Source organism: Danio rerio, chromosome 24 (genome assembly GCF_049306965.1).
Source record: "Danio rerio strain Tuebingen ecotype United States chromosome 24, GRCz12tu, whole genome shotgun sequence".
Taxonomy (NCBI): domain Eukaryota; kingdom Metazoa; phylum Chordata; class Actinopteri; order Cypriniformes; family Danionidae; genus Danio; species Danio rerio.
The window spans coordinates 11,393,952-11,410,910 of NC_133199.1; the positions used below are offsets into that span (position 1 = coordinate 11,393,952).

General features: G+C 36.0%; 1 protein-coding gene across 14 annotated transcripts in view; it reads right to left on the reverse strand.

Moving 5' to 3' along the window:
* The window catches only part of asap1b (ArfGAP with SH3 domain, ankyrin repeat and PH domain 1b), a 150,128-nt gene extending 134,935 nt beyond the window's left edge, over nucleotides 1-15,193 (reverse strand). For 13 of the 14 annotated variants that reach the window (XR_012399723.1, XR_012399721.1, XR_012399724.1 and 10 more), the window contains exons 1-3: nucleotides 15,083-15,193; nucleotides 14,620-14,693; nucleotides 13,222-13,348 (exon numbers count right to left, since the gene is read on the reverse strand). Coding sequence is in view for 10 of the 14 variants with exons in the window: in XM_003201277.7 (XP_003201325.2) it covers nucleotides 13,222-13,348; nucleotides 14,620-14,678 (186 nt within the window). In the remaining 4 variants the exon portion in view is untranslated. Of the gene's footprint in view, nucleotides 1-13,221; nucleotides 13,873-14,619; nucleotides 14,694-15,082 lie in introns of those variants that run through there. The other variant, XM_073941606.1, reaches the window with a different exon arrangement.
* Between the last annotated feature and the right edge of the window lie 1,766 nt (nucleotides 15,194-16,959).

A 16,959-nucleotide genomic window follows, 5' to 3' on the forward strand; every position in this document is an offset into this window, starting at 1 on the left:
CATACAGGATCAACTTTCTGCAGACTGGGTCGCTGAATTGTATACATTACTGTATTTAATATTTATATTTATATATATATATGTGTGTGTGTGTGTGTGTATACATATATACTGTGTGTGTGTGTATATATATATACATATATACACTCAACACCTAAGTCCAAATGCTCAGCATTGCATTAACAAATTCGTGTAAAATATATTTCTAAAACCATTATAATCTAAAGATTATAATTATATATGATTATCTAGAACTGAAAATTGTGAAATTGATTTGTTTAGCACTTAAATACAGTATGATCAAATTGCCTGCCATATTGTTCAGATTATATTTCATATACAAATACCATATACTAGTTAACAATACCCTAACAATTAGCTTTTAAATAAATAGCTAGCTCTATAGTTAAAAGTGAAGTATTATAGTTAAAATGAAGGATGTCACTATTTCGATTTTAAATTTATGCTCAATTTCGATTATCAAATCAAAAAATAGAACTGTCGATGCTGCCACGCCCCCATGTCACGTCAGCTTGGCTTGCCAAGCAGGAAAAAAAAACGCTTGTTGAAATCCTTGTTAAACTGTAGACACAGAAGACCTGTCGACAGAACTTAAACCTCTCCTCTTTCAATGAAGTCGCCGGTGTGGAAGTATTTTGGATTTCCAGTGAGTTATGTTGACAAAACACAGTTTGCAATCTCTGCTATGTATGTATTAGGGTTGGGCCAATAGAAGATGGGCGCATTGTGATCCTCCGCCCCGCCGCCGTTGCAAATCCGCTCGCGAAAAATACACACTCAGGCCCTGTTTACACTAATAGGTCTTTGTTTTTAAACGGCATTTTAGAACAACAACGATCCACATCCACACTCATTCACACACACAGACACAGACGCACACACAGTCATGCGCTCGAGACAGCGGGTTCAGGCAGTCAGCGGGTCAGTAGACTGCTTCAATCTTTCACTCACTTGTACTCAGTCATTTTAGCGAACATCTCAGATACTGTTGGCTGGTTCCTGTTGGTTGTGCACCTTTTTTACAGACGCCATTATAACGACACAGATCACTGCCTATTCACGAGTCCCGCAGAAAAAGTGATTGACAGTTGGCAATTATGTGTGTAACTTGCCTTTATTTATAACAAAGACCATGCAGGTCAGGTAGTTTAAACAGTAAGATGAAAATAATTAATTTGTTATTAATTAATTAATTATAAACAATCGAAAATCGAATTGAACCGTGACTTTAGAATCGAAAATGTAATCGAATCAAGGATTTGGATGTAATGTAATGTATTTTTTATTTAATGCCATGTCAGCAACCAATGCTATTTTCATGGCAGGAATCTTTCAACAATAAATATACAATTTAAAAATCAACAAACAAAATAAAACATAAATTAAATAAGATTTTTTGTGTTAATACATGATAAAAATTCTAAAATCTTTTCTGGATTCACTTTGTTAAAAATGTCCTTAAAAGAGTTCATTTCATAAAAAAGTCTTCTGGAATCAGTAAAAGCAGGACAGTCCAGTAAAATGTGTTTTACAGTAAGAGGAGTTTTGCGGGAAAAACATTGAGTGGGGTCTTCATCTTTAAGTAAAAAGGCGTGAGTCAATCTCGTATGCCCAATACGACATCTGGTAAAAACTACTTGATCAAATCGATTGTTAAAATGTCTTAAAATTCTGTTTGAAATTTCAGGTTGGATTTCATGTAATTTATTGTTTTCTAATGCATCCCATTCCTTTTGCCACTTGTTCAAAATGTAAGCGTTTATAAAAGGTTTCATCTCTGACGGAGGGATTTGGCATTTGTTCACTACTTGCTTCAAAGCATCTTTAGCAGCTGCATCAGCTCGCTCATCGCCTGAAAGTCCGACATGTCCTGGAGCCCAGCAGAAAATGATGTGATAAAATTTATTTTGTAGTTGGTGAACTTTAGTTAAAATATTATCAAGCATTTGGAGGATTGTGACACCCTTAGTTTAAATGGTACAAAAAAAATGCTAAAAACAATACAGACCATTTCAATGTGGTGACGTCATTGGACCATAAACCTTTCCTGCTAGCATAGTGACAATCTCCTTAAAACAACAACCAACTACAGTGTAATTACTTTGGATTTTTACCTGATAAAGGTGAAGAAAAAAGTACAATAGATGAGAAAAACCAAAATAACAGGATTTCTTATTTATTTATTTTAATTCCAATAACAACAAAACAGCCACAGTACAAAAACAGAATATCTGTTCAAATAATAGATTAGGGGATTATGAATTAAATTGAAGTATTATAATTTATAAAATATAGTATTTGCGACAATTTGCTTTATTTCGTATTTACTTTGTAGTTATGAATTAATACAGTATCGTGATACTACTTGGTATCATGATACTTCAGCTGGTATATCGTGTCCTAAATTTATGATATCATGACAACCCTACCTGCTAGTTGTCAAACTATTTCATAACTGTAACAAGAGGCAACTCAATCATAACTTTATATTTAAAAAGTTGCCATAAAATTATTTATCAATGTGTATTTTTTGGATTCTCAGAAACTATGGAAATGATTGCTATTGTTTACATCCCTCAAAAATGCTCTATAACGGTAACTAAATTTAATACTCTTCAATTTTGATTGATTTTTGATAGACTATGTAGAAGTCTCTCTGATCTCAAGGTCTATTCAATCTCAAGGTCTATCTCAAGGTCTATCCAAGTCTCTCTGATCTCAAGGTCTATCCAATACCTTTTTGGCCAACCTATGTTTCGCATTAGCAACAGATGTGTTGTGCTGACTTTTGCTAGCACAGGGTGTGCAGCAGATGTCAGTGGGTTAACATTAGTTTGGACTGAAATGAACTTACACGAATATTTTTCCACTCACGCTGACTGGAGAAAACAGCTATGTTTACATTTTAGAAAAGAAGACAAAACATCCCAGTGAGTGAGAAAGACGGGAGAGTGAAGTTGAGTGAGACGCTCTCATTGGCTATAGCCTTGTGTGTAATTTACTGTGATGGTCTAGCTGTGGAGACAGGAAATGCAGTTCATGCAATTCACTAATCCAGCTGTTGTCTTTTGCTGTAACCTTTTGACACTTGATGGAATGGGACAAAGATGGCGTGAAGCCGAGAGGCTTCCTGCAGTGCAGCACTGTCTGTGTCAATTAGTATCCGGTCGCTTTGCACCCCCACAACATGAAATGAACGTCATGTGACCTGACCGAGTGCGTATGTGTTTATATCTCATAAGAGGCTGTGAGTCATTTGACTGCAAGTCTGTCTGCTCTGGTTGAAACATTAGGACATAATGTAATACTTTACACCAAAATGTGGGTAGAATGATGCTGGAAATCCAGATTTACTCTAGATGACATGTGAATCTCTGCATGCCAGATCTAGCCTACATAATCCTACACTCTCACAACCACTTTTTCATTATTTTGGTCGAATTCATTCACAGATGTTATACTTATTTTTTTTTTTCAGGTAAACCTGGTATATTAAAAGAGGACCTACTTTATTATGTCAGTTTTCATAGGTGTATTTATTTATTGTACCATGCTGTAGAACAGTGGTTCTCAAAGTAATGGTCGGGACCCCCTGGGGGGGTCACGGGACAATGACAAGGGGTCGCCTGGTGATTTTCAAAACTCAAATAAATTTTATTAAACTATTAAAATTACCATATTTTATTCATAATACACAGAAGATAGTTAATACTTGCGTTAAAGAAACAACAACATACAAATAAAATCAGCCATCCGACTTTAATTTTTATATTAAAATGTAATTAAATCAATAAATGACTATAAAAAACATTATATGGTTAATAGACTGTTGCATTTTTGTGTTGTCATATGCTTATGTTTTTGTATGCCTATAGTTGTGTCTGCAACGTTTACATATTTACAGTATAACCACCTTGAAAAATGGGGGTCGCGAGTTACTGACAATGTTATTTTGGGGGTCGCGGGCTAAAAAATTTGGCAACCCCTGCTGTAGAAGACCATGTTTGGGTTTTAAGCAAAAAAAACACTGCCTTTGTGTGTGTGATTATTCAAATGCAAATGACATGCCTATGTGGAGCTGCACAGCGTTAATTATTTGCATGTATTTTAAATCTCATATTGAAAGTGAATGTATAGAAAAATAGCGGTCATACATATATTTTATATGTTGTAAATTAACAGACACAAAAGGCCATGTCAAAGACACCTAATATTAACATCAACCAAGTTTGTAAATGTCAACTGATGGGAAACAAAATGCTAATTTATATTTGCTTTTTTTATTTAAATTATAACAGCATACAATAGAAAATGGGAAATCAATCACTAATATTAAATGATTCAAATTTAGTTATACTTATCTATGTACATATACATAGATAAGATACATTTACTATGCTGATACTGTATAGCAGATGCTTACCAATCATATCATAAGAGTGGATTGGTTGTTATCATACTGTGGACACACATCAGTGTTGTTTAAACACTATGTAAAATCTTGTTTTGTAAAAAATGTCCCCTTTTTAAACAGAAACCAACTCTGTATTTTATCTACATAATAAATAATCAAAATATGAATAACAGAATTTGGAATAAAGATCAATTACTGGCTTTTGAGAGCCAACATTTAATTAACCATGCTGACTGTACACAGTCAAGTGTTATTTATCCAAATAGGTTATCATGAATGTATTCTATTTCCTGATTGGAAAATGGTTATTTACAAATCAGACAGTGTAGCTTCTAGGTCTTTTTGATTATAAATCACCAAATGCATGTAATATAGTTGTATTAACTAATAATGATACAGTGGCTGTACGAAACTGGGGCAAAAGCAACATGCAATACTGTTGTTGAGCATTGCGATAATAATTCTTCTTGTGATATAACATTTACTACTGAAAAGTAAAATATTTGCCTTTAGGCCAGATTAACAAACTGCATAATAGCATCTTTACAGGGAGGCAGGTACAGTATAAATATAGCCCAAGCTATTTTCTGCTCTAAAAAGCATGCTGCTAAAGAAATCAGTATTGAAATATTTGCAGTTAGCTTGCTGTACAAGTGCACATCTTACACAGTGATTTACAGTACAAAGTAAATGTAGTTGATTTGGATTTCAGAATAAGGGACAGTAACAGGTTTCAAGGTTTGGAAAACTCAAGGTTTTAAAACCAACAAAATTGTCTGTTATACCATTCCTAAAGTATATGAAATAAGCTTTTTTTTAAATGTTTTGTTTTTATGTGTTGCAAAAAAAATCAGTGTTTTTTAAACTAAATAAGACAGCAGAAGGCAATGATTTATTTGAATTATTTAGCCTGACATGTTTATGGTTACAAAATATTATAAATGTTTCTTAAATGAGTAATAAAATATATTTAGTTTAATGGGGTAAAAGTCTTTTTTTTTTACCCTGACATTTAAAAATAACTTATTCTAAAGCAGTAATCACAATACTATTATATTTTTATTCAAGGTTATTATACCGTTAGAAACTTAAACTGGCCCACGTCTATTTCAGAATGAAAAACTTGATATTTTGAGGCATCTTGCATCTACTGATCGGATATAAACATTTCTATTTAATTAGCAAAGAAAATTACCAAATGTAATCAAATCACCCCTTACATTCTGAGGGTGTTTGTCAATAGAATTCAGATATTAAAAATGTATAATATTCAATAGAACATATGAGCATGCTCAAGAATACTTATATGGAAGCACAGTATCTGTAAATGTTATGATGTAGGACCAGGTCTGACCTACAGAAAATGATAAATGAATTATAAAATAGTCATAACAACTTGTTTTGATTTTGAATTAAAGATTTGTACACACTGTTGTTTGTGAATCGGCTTGAGAAAAACCACAAATAAAAATAAAGTTCTTTGTCTGTGTAAATGAATGAATAGTGTGGTCAGAGTTTGTCATCTTATAATTTGAGAATAAACACATTAATTTATTTTCATAGCAGGAAACAAACTACCAGTTTTCAAAATATCAAAGAAAAAAACAAACAGGTCTGCAACAAGTACAGGGTGAATAAACAGAATGCCAGAATTTACATTTTTGGGTCAACTAACGCTTTAAGTTACTCAGCCGTGAGGACTGTGTGTTGCGTAATGGAGCACAGTATCAAACTGAAAGCCTTCAGCACAATCTCTCCAATCCCTGCATCTGTTCCATCAGCATAGATACACACACCACATCAATACACCTCGAGACATCCGATAAGCACCGCAGCAGAATCCAAATGCATTATAGCACTGAACATATAATTGCCTTTATGAATGCTTAGACAGACTACAATGTATTCAAGATAAATATTGCTTGATGCTGACATTAATGTAATTAATTAAGAATATATAATAAATAATAAATACACATTTTATACTTTGTCAAATGGTATTGGGGTAATGCATTAAAAGTAACCTAAGGTACGCAATCTTTTTTCGAGAAAATAGTAAAGTAATGCATTACTGTTTAGTTTAGAAAATATGTTTTTAAAAAGTAACGCCAGTTACTGACTGATCTCACTAGTGTCCTTATGTTGAAAGAAGCCAAGATTCATTCAGATGTGTTTTGTACGATGCATTAAACATGACACCTATTGTTTGTTCTAGCTTAAAATTAGAGCTGTGAACCTACACTAGTCTCACGGTTCGGTTCGGTTACGATTATCATGCCATCGATTCGGTTCAATTCGATTTTTCGGTGCATTGACGATGCTTTCCATACACAGTTTTATATTTTCTTCACAGCAGCAGTTCTTGTAATAAAATGTATGAATATATTTATATTTATATATTTTTTGTAATACAATTTTTTCGTTTAATACAAACAGTCAGTTATACAAACTGTAACTTTAAACAAAACGAGCATTAAGCAAATAATATAAACAAATACAAACATCCAGCTCAATTTCTGATCCTTGTCTAGTTCTCTTACACCTTTTTGATTGGTCACACCCTCAACAAAAACGGTTGCTATTGGCTCTTGCGCGCTGCGCTCTTCAGATAAGTGACACTGATAAGCGGCAGGCGGCAGCGGCGATCTCACAGCTGATGCATGATAGACACAGTGGAGAAAACTCTGCATACACGCGCTCGTTTCTGTATCCAAACGTAATGCTGTAAAACAGCCGAGAGGAGAAGAAAAGCCACCCCAGCAGGTCAAATGGGCCACTGGGTGTGTGTGTGTGTGTGTGTGTGTGTGTGTGTGTGTGTGTGTGTGTGTGTGTGTGTGTGTGTGTGTGTGTGTGTGTGTGTGTGTGTGTGTGTGTGAGAAAGAGAGAGAGACAGAGCGAAAGCGAGAGAGAGAGAGAAAGAGAGAAATGGAGTAGGCTACTTTCATTCTCTCGATCTCAGTGAAATAGGGGATATTGTTGTATATGTCAGTGAAAGACTGATCCAGCAAACAAACACAGTGAAATTGTGCACAGTTTATGAGTTTTAAGTAGTTAAAGCGTTGTAAAACACTCGCGTTACATTTAAATACTTAAAATGTAAACATTTATTTACTCATTTCACAAAAAACATGCTAAATTTCTTAAAGATGTTAGTTCACCCAAAAATGAAAATACTGTTATTAATTACTCAACCTCATGCCATTTCAAACCAAACACAAATATTACACAGATAAAATTGTAGGTTAAATCTGAGAGCTCTATAGACAGCTATGGTGCCAATAGGGCAGGGCTGGGATATTGTAAGAAAAAAAAATCAAAATATCATGTTTCATATCATTCTGTATCGAGAATTATTGACTTTTTTAACAATCCATTAAGGAATATTAGGATTTTTTATTTAATTACTTTATTTTAATTTACCAACATGACTAAGGCAAATAATTGTAATAGTCAAAAAAAAAATTTAACTAAATATCTGATCTCTTTATTATAAAATAAGTGTTAAAGAGACTCTTAAACTTGAGGAATAAAATGTTACAAAGTTTAATGGCTAAATTACTCCTATGGTAAAAAAAAATCTTTCAGATGGCTGGGATACACAAGAAAAGAAACCAAAAAGCCATTCTGGCAATATCCTTACAAACTTTTTATTTATTTATTTTTATTTTTTTTATCCGTCTTTCGGATGAGACGTTAAACCGAGGTCCCGACTCTCTGTGGTCGTTAAAAATCCCAGGATGTCCTTCGAAAAAGAGTAGGGGTTTAACCCCGGCATCCTGGCCAAATCTGCCCACTGGCCTCTGTCCATCATGGCCTCCTAACCCTCCCCATATCATGATTGGCATATCATCACTCTGTCTGCTCTCCACCAATCAGCTGGTGTGTGGTGTGCGGTCTGGCGCAAAATGGCTGCCGTCGCGTCATCCAGGTGGATGCTGCACACTAGTGGTGGATGAGGAGATCCCCCCCCCCATTGTGTAAAGCGCTTTGAGTGCCCAGAAAAGCGCTATATAAATGTAACGAATTATTATTATTATTATTATTATTTTTTACAATCTCCTTACTGCTGCTATACGGCACTCATTTTTACATGTGTTGGTATTCTGACCTTAAGTGACAAGCATGAGCACGTGGTTTGCTTCACTATTTTCAATGTGCTTTGCACTCGCACTCCCCTGATGTCTCTCGTAACTAGACTACCATCAACCGTTTTCTCAGAGGATGACAAAAGAACTAACCATTGCTCCAGCTCTGACACGTTTATGAAGAAAAGTAAAAAGCACTGCAGTGCTTGGATGTGCTGTATTTGTGTGAGGTAATTAGTCAGCTGTTAATACTGAAATGTTTATATTTTATAAAAAAGTGTGAAGCAGATTGGTTAGTTATACTTATATGGATCGCAGTGCGTTAACGGCATTTATAGCATACGGAAAAGTTCACATGTTTTTTCAACTAGATGTACCTGGAAAATGTGTACAAATCACGTGTGCGCGGCTTGCACACTATGTGCACGTTGTGCTAGTTGCGGGCCTCTATTAAATTATTGATATTCCTTCCAAGGCACACACTAAGGAGCCACATTTTATAGAAAAATAGCCTTTAAATCGAAACTTCATACCAAACTTTTTAATCAATATTGACAATCGTGTTCAGTCAAAAAAATACAGATACCGATTTTATCGCCCAGCCCTAGGTCCCAACATGTTTAAAGTCCAGAATGGTACCAAAAAAACATTCTCCAAACAGACACAGTATCACAATACTTTCATGTCCACATAAAACAAAAATAATTGCAAAAAATAAGATTATATTTTAAGCCCATTCAGACAAATGTGTGAACAATATTTAAGAGGAAAAGGCTTTTTGTGTACAGTGCAACTGAATTCAGCTCATGATAAATGGGAGCAAAAACAAAACTGTTCCTTTAAAAGGGCCATGACACCCTCCACTTCCGGTTCAAGAGTCTACCTCAAAATTTTTTCAAAAGATGCATGATAATGGGCGTAGAGCTCCGCGAGCAAAGGGCAGAAGTGGGCGTGGCCCGCAGAGCAGGGGAGAAGGAGGGAGGCGTACAACTGTTGTCAGTTGGCTCACAAAATGAGACACAAACCGTGAGGAGACACATGATTTTATAGTTTACAAAGTTAAAATGCAAAGAAATAAACAGTAATTTAATGTCCTGCTACATTTGTTATTCATAATTTCATATACACATAACCACAATTAGTTATATTATTATAAAGATAATGTTCATGTGCATGTAAACACTAAAAATGATGACTTTTCCCTCAATCTCTAGGTCTGAATGCAGACTCAGTGCAGCAGGTCTCTTGCCCTGTATATTTTAACCATTACCCCTGCTGGTATTCTGGAGGATTTAGGCGATCAAAGAACCACGGCCATGTGTCTAAGTATGAACAAACTACTGATAAAAGACCATGTCCGCCATTCTCTAATTCTCGTACTGCTCTACCGACAAAAATGCCTGCTGCACACACACAGCTTTGCTGTATTGGCTCTGACAGCATTGCGGGGAAAACATGCAACAAACCCTGTGAATCATGGAAATAAACACATAGGACCCTTCATGAACAGCTAAATACTGTGTGCCGTGAGTCCGTAGACGCAGTCTCACCCAATCATCAACATAGGATCCAACAGCTTAGCAAAGGCAGGTCTGCCTTGCCTTCTGAAAGCACATGCAGTCATGAATAGTTAAGAAGCAGGCTCTTCTCATAGGATAAGAAAACTCCACTATGAATAGTAAGAAACTGACATCTTTGCACTTGCAGTTCTGCGCTAGGTCGCCGATTTTGATCCCGCCCCAAAAATCATTTTAAACCCGGAAGCTGAAATTAGCTGAAAAAAGCTCCAAATTATCCAGTTTTCCCCACAATTACAGCTAACAGGTGCTAACATTGTCCTTACTGTTGCTCAACACACAAATCTGTTAAAATCTCAAAAAAAGTACTCAAGGGTTTCGTGAACCTTTATTAGAAAAAAAAGCTGACTTAGATGGCTTATTTAACTAATGTTTAGAAAACTGCAATCTGTCATTCCAACCTTCTGCTTCTGATTTCAAAGAAAGCTTGCATATTGAGTCTACTGGCTTTATGTTTTTGAAGATGGCCATATCTACTTACTTAAAAAGGGAAGTGGTGCTTAAAAGTGATATTTCATCACTCTATGTTCAAATCATTGCGAGAACTGCTTCCTGTCTGCGACATATCAGCAGAAGTGGAACAACTGCATGCTGCTGAATTTTAAAATGTACCAATCTTAATTGTTTATGTCTGATTCCAATACCGATTTTCAAAATTAAATTGACTTTAGCTTTGTGGAATTATGTTACACACAAGAAAAGTTTAAAAATACAGGCATTATAATGAGGAAACCTAGCAAAAAATGCTGTCTAATCCTTTCTGAAGACAATGAGCTCCACTTGTATTGTAGATACTTCAATTAAACCCAATTCAGCACTTAGGATTTATACCAGTGTTTCTAGCATTAGCATTCTTACCCAAATACAACCACAATCACCACATAAGATAAAACAAAAGATGCAGAAGAATATTGGCTAAATCTCTTGTGTACTACATCTTGATAGAGGTCTAGATTTGCGTTTTCACTTATATACCCTGCTAAATGTTGTGTAAATTTTGCAGCATTTAAAAATCACCATGCTTCACCAAAATTCTAGCTGAGCTGGCAGAACAACACCTTTTGTATCAGAGCAGGTGTTCAGCGTAACCTTTGACTGGCTCAATTAGTTATTTTAAGAATAGTTTTAAATAACAATGAATATGCCGAACCAAACTAAAGTAAACAGCAAGCATTTAAAAGGGATGCGTGCACTCATGGCTCTTTCATCATCAATTCACATCAACCATTTTGTACATAAGTTGTTATGAATCACTAAATCATCCCATACATATCTATCTAAAATATGATTCTCAGAGCTCATAACAGTTGTACACCAAACAGATCTTCAGTGAACACAGAAACCAAACCAGCTGGCTGAGCAAAACTGCTGCCCACACTGAAGAGTGTTGTTCATTGCCTCTTTAATGTTATATGCACTGAACAGATGCAACATAGAAAGATATACAATGTACTAATGCAAAGTAGTCATACAAACAAAGATGATTTTCCCATGTAACAGTATGCATGCACTAATACAAGGCATCATTGCAAACTGCTTAAGAAAGTTCTAGTGCAAACTGATGCAAAGTAAATAAAATGATAGCAAAATACAGTAAATTGATATGCAAACACAAAACAAATTAGTCGGTGCCAAATTGCCAATGTAAAGAATCAATAAAGTACTGCAAAAAAATGCAATGCACAAAATGCTAAATATCAAACAGATGCTACAAGCAGATTCAAAACATCTAACCACTGCAAAAATCCAATTGAAACATGTAATAATATGGCAGAAAGTAATTAGCATATGTTATTAATGTGTTTAATTTGTAATTGATGCAGGTATACAGCTGAAATTAAATAATAATAATAATAATAATAATAATAATAATAATAATAATAATAATAATAATAATAATAATAATTCCTTATTCAAAACACTTAAAGCGCTTTACATTTTTTTTTTTGGAGGGGGGGGGGGTCTCCTCATTGCCACCAGTGTGCAGCCTGCATGACGCAATGGCAGAAATATTGCACCAGACCGCACACCAGGTGATTGATGGATGAGACATACATGGTATGGGAATGGTTAGGAGGCCATGATGGACAGAGGCCAGTGGGTAAATTTGGTCAGGATGCCAGGGTTAAACCCCTACTCTTTTTTTTGAATGACATCCTGGGATTTTTAATGACCACAGAGAGTCAGGACCTCGGTTTAACGTCTCATCCAAAAGACATCGCTCACTGAGCAGTATAGAGTCCCCTGCACTATACTGGGGCGTTAGGACCCCCTGCTGGTCTCACTAAAACAACACTTCTGGCAGCAACCTAGCTTTCCCATATGGTCTCCTATCCAGGTACTGACCAGGTGCAGCCCTGCTCAGCTTCAGTGAGTGACCATGTGAGAGTTGCAGAATGCTATCTGTCAGCGAAATGTAAACAGGTGCCACAAAAGCAATGCACTTATTGCTCAGCGTAATTGAGTACACCCCATTTTGAAAATGAATATTTGTACCAATTTCTCAGTCCATATGCACTTAAACAAATCAGATTTATTAAACAGATATATATTTATTCAAATAATATTTTATTTACCAAACATGTTTAGAAATTGAAAGACAATACAATTAAATTCAGGCAAAATATTGCAAAAATTAATTACAACCTACAAAATTTCTCCTTTTTTTTTTTTTTTTTTTGCTTCACTTGATTTTTCCTTTTTATTTACATTTGTATCTAATATTTTTCTATAATAAATTTGGCTGTACTAGTATTTGGACTGTTATTTTGTTAGATAAACTCCAGATTTGGCTTCAGTACTGACTAATCTAATGTATTTGCACAAATATAATATTGTATAACTTCCGATCAAAAATATTAATTTAAAAGATCAATTTGTGAGGGGTGTACTTATATACGCTGGGCACTGTATAATATCTATTTACTGACGCACATTAATAAAAAAAAGAGGAGCAGTGTTTTCTGCAAAACGCCACTGTAAACTTGTATAGCACTGTATTAAGTAGCCATGTAAATAATTGTCAGATGCTAATGCAAACAGGTAGTAATAAATACAGATGCAATGCATTTCAGTATCTGTGCATCCTTGCAGCGCTGCATGAGAAAAGCAAGCAGTTCCATACCTCTTCTAACACGCTGACTGTATTCCTGCAGCTCTGCAAGCGGGTGGTGAAGCTGGATGTAGTGGGAGAGTTGTAATCCTCTGTTGTTTCCGACAGAAACTCCGACACCGATATTTGATCTGGCATCCTAAAGCGTGGGTTCGACCAGAGAATAGATAGAAATGTGCGTTCAGATGACCGATAGCATTAAAATGAGAGAGAAAAAAAACAAATGAACTTCCGAGGCCGTGGAGATGTTGAGCTAACGGTGCGTGAGATGCAGCAGCAGCACGCGCAAAACAAACTACTAGCACGCGCTAAGCGACAATGCCAACATAAAATTCAACGACCTGTTATTTTGGGGTTCGGTCGTTTAAACGGGGACAGGGATGGCACGGTGTTCAGCCTCTCGCCCCTCACTTCAGCTCAGAGTTTATCTGAGTTGTTTAGTTGCGATTCCTACAGCACGCGACGTGAAATGATGCCCACATAACGTTCCCCTCGCGTGATGTTTACGACCGAAACTCTGCTAGTGTCTTAGCAAATGATAATCCCGTGCATTGGTGCCAGTGCATGCGTTCATAGCCCGCTATTTGTCAAACGCCTGATCGCTCTCTGCGTTCAGATCGTGTGAAATGCGCAACGCGGAGTGTGACATCCGCGCGCGCGCACACACACACTCGCGCTCTCTGCTCTACATTCATCCACCCACCCTCTCTGCGCATGCCTCTACTCTCACTAAGCCCACTCATACTGCCTCCGTGGGCAGCGGTCCAGCGGTTGGCATCATCATGTATCTGCAAAATGGTATTTAAAATGTATGTTGCTAGCCTAGCTAGCCTTTTCTTCAAGAAACTGTGAAGAAATGTCACGAGTTTGGTATAAAACAGTGAATTTTATATATCGCTTATTTAAGTTTATACTATGGGCTTCAAACCCATTATAGTTTATGTAAATAATTTAGCCTGTTAAATTAGAAAAGCAACTTAAATAAAATAAATAAAAGTCGGTCAAAATGAGTTTACAAATGTAAAACTGCTTACACTAGATAGGCTGTAGTGTAGGCTACCATGACAAAATAGTCTACTCTTATTGCATTGTCAAACTATGCATTCATTTTTATCTTAATATTTATACAGTAGATACCTGACTGTATAAATGCTATATGTATTATTACTAGTCGTTAATCTGTAATAAATCATAAATTGCAGTGATGAGTTACATTATGTATGTTAGACATGCGACGAGTGCGCCTTCTAAAGGTCAAAGGGTGAAAAGCATGCTAGTTTACTTCAAGTAATTTTATAACGTCGCTTTGACAAATGGAATCTTATCACACAACTGAAGTAACTTCTTCATTATTTACTAGGTACATTTAGACATTAGGTTGTAAATTTAGCTAAAAGCAGCACTTCTTACCTGTTCCATATGGGTTCCTTAGAGGAAAAACTAAGACGAGAGGATGATGACCTCATCATGGCTGCAGCTTGAAGCTTTTTTGGGGAGATAAAAACAAAATAACATTTGAAACGCTCATTTTGTCTACGTTTTGGATTAATGTTGTCACATTTTATAATGTAAAGACACAACTGAAATACCTTCTTGACACTATCCTAACCCTAAAGGTGAAATTTAATTCTTTAAAATATTAGATATAGAAACCATTCTAGGTTTTGTCAGAATTAATATTAAAGTCATTTATATCATTCACTGCATACATTTATGTACTTTCACGAGGTGGCAATGCTTTTAATAATATGAATATGATTATATCAATAACAACATTTATACATTACTTTTTGTACAAGAAATGGTGCTAAAAAAACTGTAACCAGAATCAAAAAAACATATAGAAATAATACATGTGTCATCATATACTCACCAAGATTACTGCAACACACGCTTGTAATTACATTCCAGTTTTGTGCTTTTCATGTTAACCTCAAGTCTTGCTGTCCTCCCTTCTTAAAGGTTTACTGGGTGTTCAGATACTGTCTACTCATGGATCTCTTCCCTTCTCAGAGAGGAAGGGAGAAGCGACCATGTGTGCTGAAAAATAGCCTGTTACAATGGCTACAGGATCCAGAAACTAATGGCTCAGGAACTACGGAAATCCAGGAGACCTGGGACAGGAAATGTGAGATCTGTGTAAACATGTGCCTGCTAAAGCAAAGTACCCTCACATATTATCCTTCAGCTCAGACAGATAGTGATATACCACGCATGGCTTTGTTAAGGATGGAGAGCACAGAGTCATACTTTACTTTATGTTGAAAAACAACACAGGGTTTAGTCATTTAAAACAGTCGATTGAGGCAGTTTAATGTCATTAAAACCACATTAACTTATGCATTTGAATAATTACATTTTTATTTAGCTACACTTTACTTGTTTGGTTCTTTTATGAAAATCCAATAGATAAATAGTGTGATTCATCACCTTAACAGTACACATTTAACCCTTTTCTAAACACTTACTGACTTTTTGTCTAGTCTGTAAATATGTCATTGTCCTGCACTTTTTGTTTTGATATTCCCAGAAGGTTCCTATTTTGTTTAAGGAGAAATACGGTGGCTTCCAGTCACACAGGATTATTTATAGTCAAGGTGGTTGTATTGTCATCATCTAAAAAGGAACTGCAAAGACTAAGGGGTTTCTGTAACCTGGAATTTTCCAACTGTTTTATCTGGAAGTACTACAATTAATAGCAAATATTTTGTCTTTGCTGACTCAGATGGCATTGGAGGGGGTGTGGGAAACTTGGGATCATAGGAGGTTGTCCCTGGATATTTTCTCTGGGCTTGATACTTCTTTTTTTATTTATTTTTTGTTTTTTTGCAAATCTACTGTTCTCAAATCAACACGCAATTTTAGTTTTATTTTTTATATAATTTCATCTGTACCCTTTAAAAAACATGGTTCGTTGCATAGTTTTGTTTAGCAACATATTGTCTTAAATAATTTTTTATAATGTCTTACATTTATATAGCGCTTTACACATTTTTTTGGGGGGGGGGGGGGGTGTTGGAGGAATCTCCTCAGTGTGAGCATCCACCTGGATCACACAAAGGCAGCCATATTTCGCCAGAACACACAACACTCCAGCTGATTGGTGGAGAGGAAATAGAGTGATGAAGCCAGCTGTGATATGGGGATGGTTAGGAGGCCATGATGGACAGAACCCAGTCTGCAAATTTGGCCAGGATGCCAGGGTTAAACCACTACTTTTTTTGAAGGACATCCTGGGATTTTTAATGACCACAGAGAGTCAGGACCTCGGTTTAATGTCTCATCCAAAAGATGGCACTCACTGAGCAGTATAGAGTCCCCATCAATATACTGGGGCGTTAGGACCAACACAGACTGCAGGTTGAGCGCCCCCTGCTGGTCTCAAACACACCACTACAGGAAGCAAGCCAGGTCTCTCATCCATGTTTGACCATGTAAGAGTTGCAGAGAAGTTCTCTATTTATGCTGAAATATTTATTGAGGTCATTTAGAGTTCATTATTTCCCGCTATTTTTTATTCATTCATTTTTCCTTCGGCTTAGTCCCTTTATTCATCAAGGGTCGCCACAGCAGAATGAACCGTCAACTTATCCAGCATATGTTTTACACAGTAGATGCATTTCCAGCTGCAACCCAGTCATGGGAAACATCCATACACACTCATTCATACACACTATAGCCAATTTTCCCGCCTTTTTGTTTTCCAAATCTGTGACTGACAAAGCACCTGCAGCTCATTACTGATTTTCT